The 22,169-nt window shown below is 37.8% G+C and overlaps 1 protein-coding gene across 2 annotated transcripts in view; it reads left to right on the top strand.

The window, feature by feature from the left end:
* NELL1 (neural EGFL like 1) overlaps nt 1-22,169 on the top strand; it is a 296,030-nt gene that overhangs the window by 142,538 nt on the left and 131,323 nt on the right. For both annotated transcript variants that reach the window (XM_074842236.1, XM_074842235.1), the window contains exon 13: nt 4,167-4,292. In XM_074842236.1, the coding sequence (XP_074698337.1) occupies nt 4,167-4,292 (126 nt within the window). The remainder of the gene's footprint in view (nt 1-4,166; nt 4,293-22,169) is intronic.

Below are 22,169 nucleotides of genomic sequence, written 5' to 3'. Positions count from 1 at the left end.
CATTTAGACCAGGGTTTAATACAGTTCAAGTCAAGGCATAGTATTAACTTGAATAAAAAGAAGGGAAGGGAATTTACCCCCCCATTAATAATGTTTTTTAGTTGGAAGTCATGAATTAGAGATCAGAGCTTTCTGAAAAGCTGTCCTTTTTTCCCTGTCTTTGATTTTCTGCCTTTTCTTTCTTACAGAGTGCTTGAAAATTAGAATTAAGTTTGGGAAAATATGCTTCCCAACTAGAAAGCACGTAATTGGAGATAGCTGCAAATGGAGTAATTGATTCTGATACTTAGCAGACTTCCAAGTACATCATCTGTTGGTGCTCTGGAACACTTCATAGTTTGTTTCATTTTGTTTTGATTTGAATGTTATTGTCTTCCAGTAGTTAGACTATGAAGCCCAAAATAACAGGTGATGATACTGTTAATGTCCAAATGGATTATTATACGGATGGTGATCTGCAATTCCAGAGGCAGGGAGTGCTTTTTTTCAAGATTGTTCACTCGTGGTTATTACAGGACTAACAGCTTAAAAAATAGTAGGCCTATTTCACCTTTTGGGTGAATGGACAAAACTCCCAGTAACAGGAACTGTGCCCTCTTTACAGCAGAGATTAATTTGGTTTGATGTGACTTGTTGGAGGGGACAAACAGTAAAAAGATGCTCTAGTTGGAATTTAGTGTCTCACTGTCATCTTGAAATATTGTAAATATTTAGCAATAAGATTCCGAGTCAGGCATGAAAAGAGTTAAATGGTTTGTAAAGTCTGTAAAGTAATTGTGCAGATGAGAAAACCTCCTTGACACTTTGTATTGTCTTTACATCCCATCTTGGTTTGCTTGGTTGGTTGGTATGAGATGATGAGTGCCTGCTGTGCGGCAAAAAGCATGGTGGGTGCTAAGCAGGTAGCTCCACTGAGCTACTTTTGTTTTGTCCCAGTGTACTCATAGCATTGCTGAGTGCACTGGCATAAATATAAAAGATAATATGTGTATATTTTCCTATAAGTTCACAAACATTGTAGAACTGTAGGGGCTAATGGTTATAACTGATAAGCTATAGGGTAGGTGAGTACCGCAGTTAAGTATAAGCAGTGAACCCTGTTTTGCTCTTCAGGAAACACTTGAAGCGAGTAGAATAGCACTCACTTACCAGACCAACCCACCCTGTAACATAATGGTCCTTACTGAAAACCTGAAGCCCAAATGTCTTTGTTGTTACAAAGAGCTAGCTTATGTAGATGGAAGGTGGTGATATGTGAATGATCATTATGCTGTGTCAAGTCTCATTTTAAAGACCATAAGTATACCTTTTTAAAAGAAAAACAAACTACTTCACCAATCTAGAGAGAAACATAAATCATGTATTTTTATCACCTCAAAAGACCACTGGAAGATGAGCTCTAATATTTCAAATGCGACAAGCAATCTATACACATGAATCACAATTTGAGTTCCATTACAACTGAGCTGATATATACCACTATTTGCTTTATGGATTTTACTCTAGCAATGTTAAGTAAAAACCCAAAGCTTTTTGTGATGAATACCTAACCTTTTACAGGAATTTGTAGAACTGCGGTCCATAACAACAGCTTTAGCGTTGCCCTACAGGCTTTAGTAAGAAAATACTATTGACAGTTTTGACCTCTCAATGTTATTCTCTGTGAAGGAAATGCGTGTATTAGTAGAATGCTAATACTGCAAAGGTAAAAGAAAATGTGAAATACTGAGACGGTTTATGGAAGATGCACCAAGAAAGATTGAGAAGAGAGTTAAATAAGTGAGCAAAGTTTGAAGAGAAGAATCTTTTGTTCCTTCTGCTTTCTTTGTTAGGCCTAGTCTTTTTCATCCTGGACTCAAGGACTTCTGCAGCAACCCAGTGTCAGTTGTTCTCAATTCCTCTATTTATAGTCAAGTCATCACTTGAACTCCTTAGTCTCCTTTTGAGAAATTCTCCCACAGTGATGTTTTCACATAGGTTGTGGATTTTCTTTTTATCTCTAGGTATTCTTGTATTTTGTGTTACAGTAATGTGGGCCTTGCTTGCGATGAATCAAAGTTCAAATTCCTTCGCCTTTGGGACTTTTAATCCTCTTGCTTCCCTTTGGGGGAAGAAAGAGGAGGAGTGTTGTCCAGTGAATTCAGTGAGGAAGTTGGAGATAGAGGGTAGCACATAAGGTTAATTTTCAGGTGAATTGGTTGCTGTTTTGACATTCTTGCTTTCTTTTCAGACATCTTTTTGTTCCTTTCCCTTTTATGCTAGAAAATTATTAGATATGCAAGAAAGAAGCTCCTTAAAGCTATGCTCCAAAAGCCTATTAAAAAGAGGCTGCAAGCAGAACAGTGTGAACACACGTCAACACCTGAGTGTTTCCCAAGTGGCTCTAGCACTCAGTGGTGTGATAACAAGACGTGTGGGAGGATTTTTCTTGGTTTTATCTTCCATGTATTGATGCTCCTGACTTTTTAAAATTCATTTCATCAAGTGGCACTGCAAGAGAAACAACAGAAATGCGGGAATGAGATAGTTCAAGGTGTTTTGCTGTGGTATACAAAGTCTTTTGCCTCCAGGCCATAATTTCTAATTCAGCCCAAGTTGGCAGTAGTCAGAAATCACTGCCAACTGACAGCTGTTTGGTGGCCAACACAAAGTGATTTAGCTAGTAGTTCCTACTGGACAGATGTCTGTAGTAGGAAAAGTGTGAGTATAGCTGGCATGTGTTTCATTTTCAGAGGCTGGAAAATGGGGGTGTATCTCAGCTGCAGCTACTTTAGTTTAGAAAGGTTAAATAGGATATCTGAATTTAGGCAACCAAGAACTCAACATGTGCACAGTTAAACCCCACCCCGCCCTCTTCTGGGGTTAAATCCTGATGTTACGGTGCACCTTCCTTGTATCGCTTCCATTGTGTCTCCATAAGCACCATGTGGTGAGGGAGAAGGGAGACTGTAGCTTGGTCTCTACATACAGGTGGCTGTGCAGAGGGATGGGGTAGGAGGTCACACTGTGGGGTGACCAACTCATCTGCACCCCACCATGGGGTGAGGAAGTTCTTCAGCTGTGTTGTTGATTAATACCTTTCTTGAGTGTGAGCAACCAATAACAAGGAGAAAGTAATAGGGGGGAAAAATGAGTCTGATTCATCTTTCTTTGTGTGGACATATGTAACACTAGAATTAATCTTTTGAAAACCATGAATTACTTCATGTAAAATCTGTGCTGCTAAGCGGAAAATCTATCCTGCTGAGAAAAAAAAATAAAGAGAATTCTTCACTATAATATCTGGTTTTCTTGGGAAGGAAGGAGGAAGATTTTACAGTGTACAATATCACAGAGCTTTAGGATATTTAAACAGGCAAGTAAATGATAGGTTTGATTCACTGTTGTGAAAACAGTTTTGGATTTTGGATTTGCAGCAGCAGTAGAGATTGCTTAAGCAAACAGAGCTATGGGGTCAAGTTTCTATTCCTCCTTAGTCATCTTTTTTTTCCATGGGCATTATGTAAAGCAGACTTAAAACAGGCTTAGGTGACTGGCTCAATCTTCTGCTTGAGCGAGATGTGGAAGTGGCACAGAGCACCGTTCAGTAACTCCTGCAGCAGAAGTGTGTTTCAGGACAAGCCATTGTAAGAGCACTTGGGTGAATCTGCAGGGCTGGAATACACACTGATCGACTCAGGAGTCGAATCTGCTACATTGCCCTGACAAATACTGCCATGTCATATCTGTCCAGCACTGCAACTGGTATCATGCTGTACAGAGTTACTGTGCCTTCATGCCTCACTTTACCAATGAGACAAAGTTAGGATTTTCAGCGTTACGTACTTCTGAAGCTATTTTATGTGTTTGAAAACTCTACGTCAGTTTTTGTCTTTTAACATTGTCATAGAAAAAAAAGAAATGTATGTGTCAGTTTTCCAAAGCTAAAAAAATTTAGGATTTCATGAAGGACAGTGGAAGGAACCCATTACTATGATACAGGAATGTTAGCTCTATTTTAAGGAATACTTTGCTACTAAATTTGCCTTGTTCTTTAATGCTGGTGTTAAACCAGATTGCCTTTGGAGTTGTAAATGGAGTTTATTTTCTCTTATTCTAATATTGTGTCATGTTATTCATTTTATTAAGCCTGACTGTAATTTCCCTTGGTGGTTCTTCCCCTGCAGATATTGATGAGTGCGCTGCCAAGATGCATTATTGCCATGCCAATACTGTGTGCGTTAACTTGCCTGGATCCTATCGTTGTGACTGTGTCATGGGATATGTCCGTGTGGATGATTTCTCCTGTACAGGTGAGCTCTTAGGTATACAGCAATAGTAGTGTGTTATACTGTGCGTGTTGTATGTATTACTTAGCTTTAAATTAGCCCCTGTGCCATACCAAATGCCACATACTAACTGGCCCTCTACTGGCATAAAATTTAGGCACGAGGGAGATAGGTAAATGTGGTGTGAGGTGCCTTTCCTATGTACGGGCCCTTTGGGATTAACTTGGCAGGTGGCTCAGGAAGCCCTGTGGTGTTCACACTGAGTGCTGTTGTCAACCAGGCCATGGTCCCTTCGTGTCCCACGGCTGGCTCGTGTGCGAGGTGCAAAGGCTGAGATCACATCACATGTGTAGTGAGAAGAAATAACGTTTTATTACCTGTGCTTTGAAACTGGTCAGTGGGTTGAAACATGAGAAATTATCCAGGAGGAGAGGCTAGACAGAGCTGAGACAAGTAAAAGCAAAACTGAGAATGTATAAAGTCCTCAAAAACAGTTGTTATTAGGTGGTTTTGAAATTGTTATTAATGCTGAGAATTAATGTCTCCAGGACTATGACACTTGTTATTTAGAAAAGAGAAGTGTGATAGCATTAGACAATAAATCTAGTGATTTTTTTTAAATACCCGTCAGCAAAATGAGCTCTAAAAATTCTTAGTGGAAAGTAGGTAGGTCTTGTTTCCATCTAGGGGTTTTTAAGGGACTTTCTCTGGCAATCTGCGAAAAATATGAGAAGCTGCTGAAATGCCTGCCCCGCTATACCTAACTGGATAACATCTTTCAGTTACAGTGCTCCAGAGAGGCTGATCTCATGACTATTTTGATGGTGCACCTGTCTGGCAAAGGAGAAAAATATCAGGCAGATTTATTGAAATGGAAATAAGTCAGCTTGACACAATACCATGTTTAGCATTGTATTGGGTGAGCTATTTCTCAAGTGGAAAGATGGCACAGGAGTATTCAATATGAGAATGATTTCCAGCCCAGAATAATTACGTTGTAATGCACATGTTATCCTCAGGGAAGGTCATAGGAAATGTTGACTTTCATGATGACAGCATGTCTTGTAGCCAAGATTATGTCATTTATAAAAACTGTAGGGAAGTCCGGCCCACCTCTTGAGAGAGGCTGATACTAAGTAGCTGTCAGGAAACTGATTTTTATTTTGCCCAGAGTCATTATTTCTATATAATGTGTGTTTTTTGAGTTAACTTTTGAGTTATTCTTGATCACTTACATTTTGCTGTGTCAGAAAAGTTTCAGACCTTAAATTGTTCTAAATGTATGTGCCGTGTGAGGTAGCGGCCTTCACAGTGATGGGGAAAGTGCTTTTGGTAATCTGACGCTTGTTTTCCATATGCACTACTAATTTCTTAATGTTCCTTTTCTTCTGGCAAGGCACTATCATTAGGCATGCAAATGGTTTAGAAAGCGGGGTATTTGTGATTTACAGAAAAAGTGTGAAGTAACAAGACAAGTTGCTTGACAGTAATGGGTGAACATTCATTTAAAGCGCACACACACAAAAAATCTAGAATGGGTATACAGACAAAATAATAGAATGAGTGAGATAACTATTTCTTGCAGGTTTATTGTCTTGCTAAAATGGCTTCTTTTTTCATCGCAGTTAAAAAGCACAGCAAGTGTGTAACATAGATGGGGAGAAACTTGGTTCATTGCCTGTTGTATCTAGAAATAATGGTATGTTTTAATAATACATGTATTTAAAGTAAGTATTGTGCAATAGAAGCATTAATCCTGTTTTTGTATCTTGCATTATGTTTTTACAGACTTGTCACCTCATGAATTTAAAAAAAATAAATAACAATAATAAAAAAATCAGGCAGCAAATACCTAATAGTTCCCTTCGTGCTGGCACCAATGTATAGCAGGCACAAGTGAAGCAGATAGTAGCTATTACTCCATTTTTAAAATTTATTCCTCTTTATTCCAACAAAATAAATGAGAAATTATCTTGTTATTGAACCATGCAACTGGGGACAAATCTGAAAGCCTGAGATGGGTTGGCATTCTGATTACAACTAAATTTTGTGTATGTGGGGTCAGGCTCTAATGGGTTCAAGACAAGGGTTAACAAGTTTCAAATGTAAGCGTTTAAGGCATGTGCACAGCATTGCATATATTTTATACACCGTTGATCTAAAAGCAGAGTTATTCCATAGAGAAGGAGGTATCATGTTCTGGGAAGGCTGAGTCTAATTCATCAAGGTACAAAGTCATCATCTGCTGTCGGGCAGATTCTGTGTGTTGCTGGGCAGGCATGTGCTTGGTGGCCTTGGTGGCTGGCCCCTGTGTTCTGGGGGGCTCTCAAAAAGTGGAAAGCAGTGATATGTGGATGCCGTAAGTCAGAAACAATTTTTAAGCGTAATGAAATATTTCAGTTTGATATTGAGGGGCTTATCTTTATAAAAAGAAGTAAATATTGAAACGCTAGGTCAATTTGAACTGAGCAAAATTAAATTAATTTGGAAATTGATGAATTTTAAATACGCAGCTTCCGGTGTGTTTTCTTATAACCCCGTATCTTTCTCAAATTAAACTAATTTGTACTCGTTTGGTGTTGATGAAACTTTTTCTCCCAAACCAATTTTTTAGTATTTCCCATTTCTGATCATGAGAACTGTGGAGTAGGAACTGCCTGTGGTTATCAGTAGGAAGCTACTGTGTTGGAAGCTGTGCTGATTGCATAGAAAATGCAGTCACAGAGACAGAGTGACTAAAATAATATTCTGGATGAAGTCTATGATTATATTAAATTCTGAACTATGATTTTAAATTAACTAGTGACTATTTTAATAAATAATCAATATTCAGTCTCACATAAGCAAAAGACCTGGTGTTCATCCCATGGTATTTTGTGACAGGTTAGTCAGCCTAGCAATAATTTCAGCCTGTGTTTGCCGAGAAAGGTACATTAGTGTTTTTCTGCTCACTTATTCCTAGAGCTTTGAGCTTGGAATGTTAATTATGTTGTTGAGTGAAAGACAGTTTTATTAAGAAAAGTTACCCTTGAATAGGAAGCTTCTTTCAGTCTCTTCTGTGACACTGACAGGTTGTTTATCTGTTCTCAGGTAAATCAGTCTTGTCCATTCTGGAAATGGCAGCAAGATTTGCTGCTCCAAATGTTCTTATTTACTGGAATCTACTGATTTAAAGCATTTTATTGACTTCCACAGGTTTCTACCCTGCTTGCTCATTGAAAAATAAGTTCTCTTGGGTTGCTTTCTTCTAACATACCAGTCTGGGAGTTTGTTTCAGAAGAGCATTATTTAGTTTCATGCTTTTTTAAGCATTATAAATTGCACAATAAAAATTTCATAATTTTATTTTTGCTGGGCTGCATTTGTTCTTTGGTATGATTTTGCAAATGCATGTATATGATTTTATGTAGTTTGAAACTACAATATATAGTTTCTATGTCCCACTGCCATTCAATCAAGTAAAAAAATGCTGTTTCATCTTAATAGGCTATAAGTTAACTGTAATAACTACATGTATCATGCTGATACAAAGAGGAAACAGTGGAGGTGGGTCTCATCTCTTTTTGCATAGTACTGGCATTTTCTAGGAAGACGATCACAATGATCATGGTAGAGATTCCTGGCCTTTAACATCTATGATAACCATTTAAAAAAATATCCCTCATTTTGCCATGTTTTCCTTGGGGCTGCATGGGATGCTGAAAACTTCCTAAAATCCTCCAGTTATTCAAAGAATAAGTTGTCTCATTTTGTGTAGTCACTACTGGGCTTGAATGCTCAATTTTGGGGTTTTATTTTTTTTTTTAAATTTCCTACAAATATTGACTAATTATGTACTAAAGCTTCAAAAGACCTTTACAAATGCAAGTGCCAAGAGATTATTTCTCTATTTGCATGTATTACTCATGGCTCTTTTGCAAAATGAAGAAACTTCCTTTGGACTAGAGAATGACTTGGCCCATTTTGCCCTAGGGGCATCTTTTCAAGAAATAGTATGGAAAGTTATCTGGCCACCCAACATATGTCAACAGCATGTTCTGCCAAAATGTGGTGTGACCTATATGCGAACATCCTCCTCTTTATGCACAAGATGTGCTGACAGATATTTTTTCTCTGTGAAGGGAATCCACCTCCAGATTTTGCTGTGGAGTTGTGCAGTTCCGCATGATGTTTGAATACTGGACTGTGCTTTTAACCCTTTTTCTGTCCTCATTTTGTGTGATAATGATCACAGAACTTCTTTTACCTGTGGCTTCTCTAAGCAATAAGCCACTAAAATAATTATATGTTACTTGCAAAAAACAAGCCCTTATCTACCACAGAAACAGGAAGTATTTTCAAAATACATCAATCAGTATTTTAATTCTGTGGGAAAATTGATGTTCTATAGAAATATATGATTTAGAATTTAAATGTTAGTCTCTATATGCTAATTTGATTTACAGTATGGGTAGAGAAGAGAAAGTAAGAAAACTTCTGTGGTTTCTGGAGTAGCATTCAGTTTTGAATCTAACGCACCTTTCAGAACGAGCCCTTCTGCAGCATATTATTAGAAAAGTTGTGCCTAAAGCATAGAAAAATGTAGAGTTCTGAGAAATCTCAATTTCAAGGGAGAAAAACATCATCCCCCTTCTGCTCTTCCCTTCTTCCCCTCTCCTATCTGTGAAAGGCAACTCAACTGCAGAAATTTCCTGCTATGGTTAGAACAAACGTTCAAATTGTTTGCTATCACTAAAATTGATGCCTTTAGAATTTTGTTGCTGGAGTTTACCTGTCAGGTTCAAGGTGGGTAGTTGACCCAATAATAATACTAATAATGCAGCACGTTTCACAGTGGTGAAGTGACAATCGCAAAGAGCAGGTTACTGGCCACTCATCCAGAACCATTGTATGTGTTTGAAAAAGACCTGAATAGAAGATTTTAGGCAGCAAATTGATAATACAGTCACTCTTTGAAACGGTGTTATTTCTGTAGTCTAATGTACTGACTGTCTTTTCCCCCTTTTCGGTGAACTAAATTAGCATTCAAGAAAGCAACATTAATATTTTTGGTGTGGCACTTGAGCTTTTGAAGTACTGCACAGGGTCTTGGATGATCCCAGAGGTCAGTAAACGAGTGTTACCTCTGTTCACATAATGGTCTGGAGTTGGTGAATTGATAGACATGTCTGCTAGCTGGAAACCCGAGGCTGGGTCAGTAAGCAGTGAAGGCAGGTCTGTGGTGGAATAGTTTTCAGGTATGTTTTGGGGAAGACCCCTCTTTAGATCTTGCTTTTCTAAAGGATATCATTATTTCTCTATTTGCATGTGTTACTCATGGCCCAGTCCTACATAATTTTGGAGGCAACATCATGAAAATATTAATTGGGTTGGGGTCATAGTTATGTCACCATTTATAGATTAGGTAGCAGATGTTCAGCACAGTGGGTATGACGGAAGATAAGGACCTCAGGCAGATCTGGATCCTCCTGATTTTACTTGGCACTAATATATTGATATATGCTGCTCCGAAGCGTTCCCTGCTTTGGAGTCCACCCTGTCTGCTACACGCTGAGGACAGCCCGCTGTCCTTCTATGAGCTGCATCTTGATTTGTGCACTTGTCTTCTCACTGCACTGTATTTTCAGGGCAACACTCGGGCATTTCCAAATGCATTTGGAAATTGGTCTTAAGCCAACCTGAATGGATAACGCTATGCTTGTGTTAACTCAGCAGGCACAAAATACTCTTACGCTGGTCTCTCTTTTCCTGAGATCCTTATGTGTCAAATGCTGAAAGGCAGGACAGGACTTAGCTCCTCATATGAAGTAGTACTCTTTTGATTTGAACTGCAGTCAATAGCATTTCTCTTCCCAGAACTCTGAAGGGAAATGTTTGGTTCTAGGTGCCTTGAAGTGCAGAAACATTTGTTTCAAGTCCCTCAGTGGGCTGTTGGCCAAGTTCAGCAGCAGGTAATCTATGCACCAGTGGGTATTGCCTGCATCAGAGAGCATTTCTTTGCTCTGCAGGACAAGTCAACGGAAGACAAAAAGAGTATTGAGTCAATCCAGCAAAATAAAAAAGGAGTGATTCCACGTCAAATGACTGATACTCATGCAGGTCTTAACTCAAACCCCATTAACTCAGTCAAAGGCTTTGAATAACACTCATTTTGGCTTTACGTAAGTCCCACAGAGAGATAACTAGTGCACTCTTGCCATAGGAAGGCTCTGTTTATAAGACTGAAAAGGATGATTCTTTTGTATTGTCAGAGAATGCTGTACTAGCATGGATAAGGTAGCTTCTCAATGCATCCCTAGAAGGCTGATAAGTATTTAATGGCTGTTTTGGAAAAGGGGAAGCTGAGGCACAGAGAAGTGGAGCATCTTTCCCAAGTTCATGCTGAGACAGTAGCAGCATTTGAGAGTCTAGTAAACAGAGTCAGAAAAATTAGATGCGGGAAAAACACAGACTTATACCAACAAGGAGTCAGTGAACAGAGAGGTTTATTTTTATAGGTATTGGTATTTTCACAAGAAACAATAGCAGTTCCTTGAAGCACAGTGTGCATGGGCCCTTGATGTTATAAATCTTCTCCTTCCCCTTTCCAAGCAGTTTTGTAACATCTTTTGTTACTTTGGAGTTGAATTATTCCCCAGTCCTCTAATTTTAAACGCCATGTTACATTCTTTTGTTCCTGACTTAACCTTCATTTACTGGTTTTAACTGCAATGTTTTTTACATTCCTTCCTTTAAAAAAATGCCGTTGGGAAACTGCATATTATTTGCTACTAAGTGCTTTCAATCTGAGGAAAAAATGTACTAAAAATGTAATATTTATAGTGATTTAAATTCCTCACTGGTAAATAGTTTAATTAAACAACTTTGTGCTTTCCTGTGCTCTAGGCATGGAAGTGTTGCTAATTTGTCCAGAGCAGTTGGTAATCCTTTCAAGTCCTTTTGACACATTGATTTTCTGTAACTTTATTAATACTAAGATTAATTAAACAGCTGACCACAAATCATACTGATAGTTGTATTTCTTGACTTAGGTGTAATTAGCATTTTTACATGATTTCTTAGCTGCAGCCTTTTGTGCTGGTATATATGCTATCACAAAAATTTAGTACTTCAAATTGTTTTGCATATGTATGTTCATGCTAATGCCTAAACTTAAGCATTAGGCTCATGTTTAAAAATAATAATATTGATTTAATACTCATTCAAGACCCATGAATGAAGCTGTCTATCTAAAAGGACAAACAAGGGCAAGCCTTTCCATGTCACCTGGTCAGCATTTGTCCTGAGCTCTCTTATGGCAGGATTTCTCCTAGATACCATAGGATTAAATCCATTTTTATGGCCCGTGAATTCTTGATTCCTAAATGTAGCAATTAGTACAAGCAGTCCATGAGGTAGAGAGATGGAATGAGAGCCACCACACTAACTTCTTAGTGGGGACATGCTATCTTGAAAACACGCAGCAGCTGCAGGATCGATGGCAGTGGCTGGAAGCAAAAAGCTCTCATGTTTTAGTCATCTGCTTCCACAGTAAGTGTTAATGCCTTCAGGAGTGTAACTTGCTTGTGGGAAAGAGTTTACCCAGTCAAGTTGTGATCTTTTTGGAACTCTAACAGCCGGGGTTTGTCATCATCTTTGTCTAAACAAGCAAAAAATTCCCCCATGCTGTATTCTGTTTCTAGAAACCATTTGTAACAAACAATTTGTTCTTTAGACACAGAATTGAACTCTCTTACTAAATCATGGAAGTAACTGAATCATGGAGAAGGGCATCTGGCTCACCACTCCTCCTCAAGGCAGGATGCATGGATCCTGAAACATCCTTTGTCTTACCTGTTCTTACAGAAAACCCAATCTTAAATGAGGGAAATTTCTTAATCCCCTTTTTGTTCCTGCCCCCCCATACTTAGCCATTTAGAAAGGTTTGCTTAATGGCTACCTTAAATCTCCCTTGCCACAATTTAAGCTTGTCACCTCTTGTCATGTTCTCAATGAACATGGAGAATGCTTTGACCTTTCTATTTGCAGTCCTTTTTAATATTTAAAATCTCTTTTCATGAATATGCTTTATTCTTCTCATCTGTAACCTAAAAGCCTATTTTTAGGCTTATGGCTGAACAGTACAAAAATATTCGAAGGGGGTTTTCTTCATAACTTGATGCTTTCCCTTCAGAAAATTTTGTGTGCCCCCAAACTTTTGGCGTCTCACGGAAGTTTTTTTTCATTGAGCTGCAGGATTGTTGTGTGTCAAGGAAAACGCTCTAAAGAATGGTCCCAGGTAAGAGGTGTGTGTGTGGGGTCAGCAAGTCAGACAGATGTGGTGTAAACCTCCCATATTGATTTTCAAAGTCCTGGATTGTGTTCATGTCTGCTGTCAAAGGCTGGTTAGCCAGGCACAGTGCTGACTGTGCTGGATAGTTCTCTATTTGCCCTGCTATATCCTCTTTTTCTGTCCAAACACATTGTTCTGCTAGACAAAGAAATGTCAGATGGATGACTAATGGCCAGATACAGACTCTCTTACAGTGTTTGCTTTTGGTGCTTGAACGGGTTATATGGCTTGTCTGATTTCAGTAATAATGAACACATTACTGTTGGAAAATATTAGAAAAAAAGGCTCAAATTCTCCTCCAGTATGCATGTGTATATCTTACAGCGTGTAGTATCTGGAGTCTGCCATGACCAAAATCTGTACAGTGTATGGCACATACATATGCATTTCTTCCAGAGAAATCCTATACAGAGGAAGAGGAGCCCATTCCCATTGGAACAGGGGAGTGCCTAATTCCTACCACTTTGATTTAAGGAATGGTGGAAATGATCAGAGATACAATCACTGGACCTCTAGAAAGGCTGGGAACTTGCAGTATATTAACTTGGATTTGACAAATGTGTAACTTGGGGATTTCCTCCTGAAAGGGAGTGTGTCATGGTGGATGAGACTAGTCTGCCAAGGAACAGCTGACATATCTGTGAAATGTGCAGCACTTTGCTGCTCTGCTCTTGTATCTTTGTATTTGCTGCTTGGATTTAAGGTTTCCAGAGTAAGGACTTTATTTCTGAAACAAAGGAATTCTATAAAGCTTGTTAAGCTCAACAGAAGATTTTTCATAAAGTTCATGGTCTGATGGGCTTTTCTGACGGTGAGAAATATGTATGACAAAAGCTTTTGCAGGTCTTAGTTTTTCCTTTTTTAATCTAAATGTGCATTTTATACACAAGGAAATAATATATTAACATTTCTCACTTTGCTATGATTTCATTTTTATACCTGTGCTGAATATTTCATTGATGTGCGCATATTGATTGGGAGAAAGCTAATATTTTATTAACAGCTATTGATTCTTGAGTATCTATTACTGTATACAAGTGATCAAAGAATTACCTTCTGACCAGTCTTAGATGCTGAAAAGACCTTAGTACCCTGGTTCAATGATAGGCATCTGTTATTTGTTTGAAGTGGCTGGGGTTTTGCGTAAGCTCTGTTTAGACATGCATTGTAGATTGTCAAACTCTTGCTTTGTTGGTTCTGCAGCTTCCCAGATAACTTAAAAATGCTTTTTTCAGCAGAAATGTTGGGGGTCAGGGAAGAGTTTCTGTTGCTCTGAAGGTATGGAGTGTGGTTTATCCTTTTGGTTGTTCTCATTCTGGTTTTGGAGGACCTTTGTGTTCTGTCTGTGAACAAGAATATTGAGATATATTATGGGTAATATTTGCAGGTGAATGCTAGTATGTCTGATAACCTAGTTATCCTAAATTTATTTCTGGATTTGTAAACATCAGTGAATAACCATAAATCTGGTAGTGTTGCCTTTCTGAAATGTTTGTGAAATAATTTTAAAGGGTGTACAGGAGCTGCCACTGGCAAGCAGACTTGCTTGGTCCTTGAGAAATATAGCCTTTGGGAGCAGCGCAGGGAGAGGGAGAAAAAGAGGTGCTTTGATCTATCACTTTGTAGTTAATATTTTCATGCTTTCTACTGTAGGCTTTTTGCCTCCAGTATGAAACTTCCTATTTAGTTACATGATTGCATGTAATAATTGTGCCTCCCAGTATGAAACTTCCTATTTAGTTACATGATTGCCTGTAATAATTCCTCAAACTGGGGTTTTTTCTGACTCTCCCAGAAATAACTCTTATTCTTCATTGTCAGAGAAGTGGGACAGAGCTAAGCCAATGAATGACAGAGGTTTGCTAATTGTGCTCTCATTAGAATAGTCTATTGAGATTCTTATGTGCTTAGATTTTTTATGTTTGTTTGTTTCAGCATTTACAAATAAAGTTCATTTTTAGAAAATACAGTTCATGCTGCTAGACTGAGATAATCAGGTGTTTTGGGGGAGGCTTTCCTGTTATGACAGATGATAGCAGAAGGGGCCAGAAAACAGGGCTGCCAAGCAGAGGATAAGGATGGCCATGCAGAGACAGCTTAATGACCTGTAAGGGTAAAATATATTTTTCCTGTTCGTTTATAGTGAAGAAAAGTTTCCATGTTCTTAGGATCCTAGGGATTTGGTTTAGTCTGATTTGTGCTTCTCATAATGGAGGGTTAAATTTCACAAAATTTAATGTATATAAGCTTTCGTGATGCTGAACTATCTACCAACATTTTTCCTTTATGCTAGTTTTTGGCTTGCTTGTTTGTTACTGTTTTTTTTGCTTTCAAAATAGCACAAATGTTGAAAGTGGTATTCTGTGGAATATCTGACATAGCAAAATCTTCAAACAGTAAATTAAGAATGTGTATATTTAGGCACACATGCAGTCCACAAAGGGGCAAAGGAACCCTCTGATCTTTGGAGACTTGCTTTCAGATAGATGCCTTGGTATCTATCCAGTTCTGAACTGAATCCTGTGTTTTAATTAGGCCATAAATGTGGCTTTGCAATAAAGCCAAGACATTCCAAATGTAATCACATTCCACCACAACATAAAATGTTATTGTCTTTTTTGCATGTGCTACTAGTATTTGCTCAGTACAAAGCTAAATAAATGTTCTGTCCTTTTACTTCACTCTTTACGTGTTTTTAAGAGTCCCACAAACCCTGTGATGCATTATGCAAAATCATCCATTATAAGTGATTTATGAATAGAAAAGTTAAATTGTTATCTTGCCAGGCTTTGCAGTGTCTGGATGTGCTTCCCAACAGAATGGGGAAAAGCAAGAAGGTAGACTCCATCTAAACTTGCTTTACTATTGTACATTCTTCTCTTCTGTGTAGGTCACTCCTTGCCCTCCTTGCATCATCAGTGCTCTTTCACCTTTGGGAAAAAGAGCTTGCACATGCAGAGTACTGCAATGGAAACATCTAGCAGCTTTCTGTGACCTAACGGAACAGGTAGCTGTTTGCTGACTGGCAGCCCTGCATGAGCCCCACTCTGTGAGTAGCAGCATGCTGGACCTGCTCCAGGCTGCTGGAAGGCTCATGGGATATGTCAGATCTTCAGCAGCAGCACAGGGAACTTCACATTTCTGAGACCGTGATGAAATCCCAGAGAAAATAACATTTATGATCTGAGCTTGGACTGGGGTGTGCCTGCTAAGGAACATGCACTGCGGTGTGGATGTCAGTAGGCTCAATGTCTTTCATTACTGCCATGGCCCCATCCACCTTGAGGTTCAGTCGTAGGCATGGAGGTGAATCCTTTCTCTCTAGGAACAAGGGTGGCTAAACATATCAAAAGCATACTGAGTTCTCTATTTCTCTGCCTGGCATGCTAAAATTCACTTACTACAGTCTTTTGATCAATTCACTCTACACTTAGGGAACTAGGTTTACTCCACTCCTCAGTGAAGATTCAAAATCCACAGTCCAAGTGACTCTTCTCTGCCCAGATCTGAGGTGTCTAACTATTGCAAGCTCAAGTAAGATGTATATGGCATCTGATGATGTAGGTTCCTTTGCATTGTTTCTTGTTCCTGCTGTTAGAATTGATACACTGACTGGGATTATTAAAATAAAGAAGTTACAGATGAAAATTAAAAAAAAAAAGTTAAACAGAATTCCTAGCTGATGCGAAATGTTTGACAGTAACAGAAATGGCAGATCTTACAGAATTGTTTGCTTAGGGCACCAGGCAGAGTGAAACGTATAAACACACGTGCTGTCTTTCATGGTTGATACTTTCAGAAGAAACAGAAAGGACTGTCTTTAAGGGCGATAGAGCAGCCCCGTTCCATCTGGATTGCTAAAACTGATGACCAGTTTTGAGTGATCGAGTATCTACCGCTGAATTATTGATGATACTTGTAAAGATAGCAAGAGGCTGCTTTATTGCACAGAAACTGAGGAAGTTGTATAAAAAGTCAACTAAAAAGACTTCATCCAAGGCATTAATGGAATTTGAAATGTAACTTTTTTTAAAGGAACTTTGAAAACAGAAAGCTATAATGAGATTGGAGAATTTAACAGCCCTTTAATTTCTCATATGTAATATATTCAGGCCTCCTTTTCAGGCATGCAGCCTTTTGCATGTATTATATCCATAAATAGTCATATAAGCAATTTTTACTTGGAACAAACTCAGTTTTGAAAATTAGCAGTGAGGGTGTGTGTATGTGGTGTGTTTATTTTTTTTTTCTTACGTGTGACTTCATATAAAAAGCTACATGGCTAAATGCTCAGTCAGGTAACAGTCAACACTGAAGTTGCTAAAAGTGAGGTTACCTACAAATCTCCAAAATCCAGAGGCTGGGTTTATAGCTGGTAGAAATCAAACTATATATGCATATTTAGGTCTATTGTGAAACTGGAATCTGAAGGCTTTTTAGTTGCTGCTGCTTTTGATTTGTTGCTCTGAGATTGTTGATTTATTAAAAATCATCTGTGCTATTAGACTGCCTGTCAGGATCCATAAATTGGATCAGGGACCAAGACCAGTCATTACCCTATGTGGATTTTGGTTTTGTGCTGCAGAAAAGAGGCTAATTAATTTACAGACAAAATGAATTCATGCTTCTTTTGAAATAGGAAGCCCTTACCTGATATTTTTCTCTGAAGTCTGTAAAGATGATTTTCTTAGATTATTTCAATGGGTTAACTACCTTTATAGTACAAATTTCTGTTCCAGTGAAAAGCTTAGTGTTCTTAACACAGTTAACTTGAGATGTTGAGTTTAAAACAGATTAGCAAAATACAGAAAACTATAGAAACTAAAGCTGCTTTAAGGTTAAGTGTTTATTCTGCTTTGTATATGAGTATATTCAGACACCTCTTGAAGGACATTAACAGATCAGTTTTGAATCCTGTGCTGTAGATTGTCCCAGTTATATACGTTTTCCAGCAACAGATGGTTTAAAGATAAAGCACTACCAAAATGAAAAGCTATTATTCCTGTTTTGTTAGCATGGTGCAACTCTTAACAGTTCACGATTTCTATGCTAAACAAATAAAGGCAATATGCAAATATGCCTTACAGAAAGTCAGGGTAAGACTTAAGATCTACTCAAGTTATTGGAAAGATTTTGCAAGGTGCTGAGCTGCTGGTTGCTCCTGGATGCTTCTTCAGGCATGTGTTGTCAAGCTGGATCTGAGCCTGCAAAGTATTAAGCATCTGCTGCAAATTTTTAAGTTCCTTCCCTTTGTAAACGTTAATGTGGGTAGTGGGTTGTCAGCAAATCTATGGCAGGACTCTGTACTATATATGTTGTGGACTGCTTTGATGAACTTTTCTGTCTCTCCTTTCTATGTCCTACATGGGAATAGAAATTAATTAAGTTTAGGTAGTAATTGAGGGCAATAGCTCTGTAAACAGCTGGATCATGAGCTATTATTTTAGTCTTTTAATATCTCAGACTTTTTTTTCCTCTAAATGGATTTGAGTGCAAGCTACTTTAGGAACAGAGGTTGCTGATAAAAAAAATTCCACATCTCTACAATGTTTAAAAAAAAAAAAAAAAGGCAAATTTCTAGCATGGAGGACTTTTCCCAATGATTTCTTTGCTTGTGTTTCTCCTTGTTGACAGCTCTACAACCACAATAATTCTGTGCAGAGAAAGGTCTTCTGATCTTACATTTTCTTTTATATCTTGTGAAAATAGCACTTTGGGTGATCATCTCAAAATAATGTTTTATATAATTCCATTAAGTCTTAGGAATATAAAGATAGACTCCCTTTTTTTTAAGTATGACATTTACACAGGTGGTGTTTCTTATCTTATTTCTATTCATTATTAGTATTATTAACTCCTAGTATTAGATGTGCATTTTTACAGAAATCAGATTTGCCATATAAGCAACGGTGGTCTGAAAATCCTGTAATAGTTTTTCCACTCTGATTATTCACAACTCAATATGATGTTATCTTTTAGAAACAAACTTTGTAAAGATAAGACACAATAAGTACCATAGGAAGAATAAACCCAAACTACTGTCCACTGGGTATGGCGCAGGGTAGCTTGAAAATGATACAGAAGTCCTGAATTAGTCCATCACACTGCACAGGCAAACTTATATTGCTTCTCAAAGCTCTTGTGTAAGCTCTTTTAAGACCAGCATTGCAGAGTCTAAAACTAAGTCCTCTCCACTGTTATGAAAGATTTAATGATTTCTGCTCGATTGCTTGCTTTGCCTAAAATGAAAGATTATAATTTTTGTTCATTGAGTATGTTAAATCTTTATATAGTGCGAATGAACACATTAGCCTTTTCTAAAGCAATCAGAAAATTCCTTTTACTCAATGCCTCCTGATAAAGACAAATGCAAATCTAATCTGTGAGGTTCATGCCATCCTTTTGCCTTCAATGATGTCTATATTTGCGTGATTCATAGGTAACCACCCCACTTGCCCTTTCAATGGTAGCTAAGAACAAGTAGGAAGAAGAGTATGGAGTGCATGTTGAGAGTCTGCTCTCGTGAGACACCTGCTTAAATTGAGTAGTCCTACACTGCTGCATGAACTGCCTCAGCTAGCCTCAGATGAAGGCAAGAAGGCCAAATTCCCACTCTTCCTCCTTCCCACAACCAAACTGAGCATAAATTTGGTCTTCTGTCTGCTGAACTCACGAAGAACAAATAATTAAGTGGTGTAAGCTGGAAGGCCCACTGTTGTAATCCTTGATACCCTTCTACATGAGATCTCTTCAGATAGCAGTCTGAGATCCACAACTGTTTCTTTTTTTCAGATAAAATTAATTGTCTTTTTATTAGAACCTGGCATCTTGACCTGCAGTTGACCTAGTATTTATACTCTGACAGCAAAGTTGGTTGCTTCAGAGAAAAGGTAGGCCTCCCTGGAACTATAATATATCATAGAAGGAATCTCTTTGCTTGGTTCCACCTAATGATCATTTTGTGCCTTGAACCATAACGATCAATAGTTTCATAATTAAATCCTAGCTAGCAAAACTATTCATGCTATTCATGTACATTAAGGGGCTACTATTTTGAATATTATTGGACTTAAACTCAATACAGTCTAAAGTCTTTTATCAGTTAGACCTGTTCTATAAAATGACTGTTTCTATCTGTCCACCATGATTCTTTTCCCCTTTAAATTTCACCAAGCAAGAGAGCCTTTTTTTATTAATATTGGGTAAGAGAGTTTTCTACATTCTGTTACTCATTTTACATACCTTTGTCGTAGCTGCTATTCATTTTCTCATAAGTACTGAGTAATCATAATCTTTTAAATCTCTTTATTCATTTCTTTAAAGAAAACAAATGGGACCTTCCAAGGAAGAATGTTAAGTAGATACATGAATATTATAGTGATCTTGGAAAAATAATCATTTTTATCACTTTCATGCTCCACAAAGAGGAGGATAATTGCTGCTATCTGTTTAAATCCTTCAAATGCTATTTTTTGGTGTAATTTCAATTGGCCACAATATGTTATTTTCAACGTCCTTGTATTTTAAGCTCTAATATAAAACTGTGATTATTTAACTGATGATAAAAGTAACATTGTGTCTGGAAAGGCAGTCAGGTTATGAAATATCTGATCTAATTAGACTAGGTGAACTTGATGTGACTTAAACCAATCTGCTAGAAGCAACAGTCAAAGGAGAATAACAGCCAGAACATATTTAACAACAGGAATAATTATAATCTTAAGGTGTTTCCAACTGAATCCTTCAAGATTCTTCAAAACAAGAGTGCATTGAGTATCTCAGTATTTTTGTGAATCAGCTTAGTTTTACAGTGAAGAATAGATTACACACAAAATCCTGTTGCAGGGATTTTTTTGCTCCTGTAAATATCTGTAAACTTTAATTTTCTCTCTGTAACTGTTGAAACGATAACCCTTAAACTGCATATAACTGCAGTGGGAGGGCAGGGAAGTTTAGCCTTAGTGAAATATCAATTTCAGACATTGTATAATGATGGCGTCTACGTTTTTTCTGTAGTTTCTTGAAATTTGTGAATTGTTGCACACAAGGATGCTCCTGATTCTCCTCTGCTTTTTAAATGCTATCTCATCTTTCTTTTATAATACCTGGAAAGAATACACAAAACTTTGCAAGAATTACAGTTCTTCTAGAGACACATTCTTGCATTTTGTGATGTTCTCCGTTAGCATATGAAGTATACACTTTTGTTTTACTTTACAGAAAATACTGTTAAATATTCTGTTCTAGTTCATCTCAATTAACATTCATTCGAGTTTATTCTTTCTGAGCCTCAATATTACCTTTCTTTTGTGTTTTTTTTTTCCTTTTTAGTACTGAGTTGCACTTGTTACTCATTAGCTCATTTTTTTCAGAGAAGCTAAAGCTGTTTGCATTCTATTATATTATGTTCCATGGCTTTGTCCTCCTGTATCTTTTCTTACTGACAAATGAAACTAGTTCATATCTTATTACCATGCCACCTTCTCTTTCTGTGTACAGCTGATAGCAAATGAAGTTTCCTCCTTTGTACATGTAATTCAGGACCACTCCATTTTCAGTTTTTTTTCCTTTAGTGTTTATTATCATCTTTTAATTCTCTTATATTTCTATGGCTGGCCCAGTGGTTATCATACCAGCACCAGCATTGATCAGAGATGTGGTGATCCCTTCCAGCCTACACAGAAAATGAGAAAAGCCTGCCCGAAGATGAGGTGGTAATCCTGCTGTAGTTAATGATCTTCTTTTGATAGCTCTATTATTATTATACAACCTACATTGTGCTTTCTCAAGCAAGAAATGGCACTCAGTGATCAGCTTAGAATAACAAATGTTTCTTTCTGAAAGGGTTTTTGAAAACCTTGCAACACAAAGTCACAGGCTGTAATAATGCCAAGTAAGTATTTCAAAGAGAATAGGCCTAAAATATGAATCTTCCCCATGAATTGTTCAGAGAAAGAATGGAAAATAGGATCAAGAGCCAAAAATCGTCACAGTTCTTTGTTAGAAACAAAAGATGGAAATTATTTTGGGTCTAGAATTAACTATTGGTTCACCCAGTCCAAATGTACTGCTTCCTTCACTCGAGATAGTGAAACTTCAGAGAAATATTGAAGTTAGAAAATACCATGTGTAGCTGACTCTTCACTACAGGATGTTACAGGCTTATCTTAAGCCACTGGTTGTCCATGTTAAACACACTCAATTTTAAAGACACATTTCCCCTTTATTGTGCCACAGCTATTTATTCACTTTTTTTGTTGAAAGTGAAAGGAGGGATCTCCCAATGCTTATTTTCTCCTTATATTCCCTCATTGTCACTCCTCCAGCAGGGATCCGCTGAACTGTGTTGGACTGTTTCTGAAGGTCCATGCCTAGACACAAGTCTCGATGGAAGTAAGAATTTAATACTAAGCTGCATTATGTGTTGTCATTCAGGTCTCTCATAGGGTTAACTCTGCTGAACTTTTCTTCCTACTTTGCATGGCTGCTTTTTGTAAGCTCTTCGGAAATACAGCAGTTTTGCCAGTGTTGGTATGGTCACTGATGATGGGACTAGTGACATTCATCTT

The sequence above is a fragment of the Strix aluco genome, chromosome 16 (genome assembly GCF_031877795.1).
Source record: "Strix aluco isolate bStrAlu1 chromosome 16, bStrAlu1.hap1, whole genome shotgun sequence".
Taxonomy (NCBI): Eukaryota; Metazoa; Chordata; class Aves; order Strigiformes; family Strigidae; genus Strix; species Strix aluco.
Note: the sequence above shows the minus strand (reverse complement) of the source record. Positions and strands in the feature narration are given on the sequence as shown.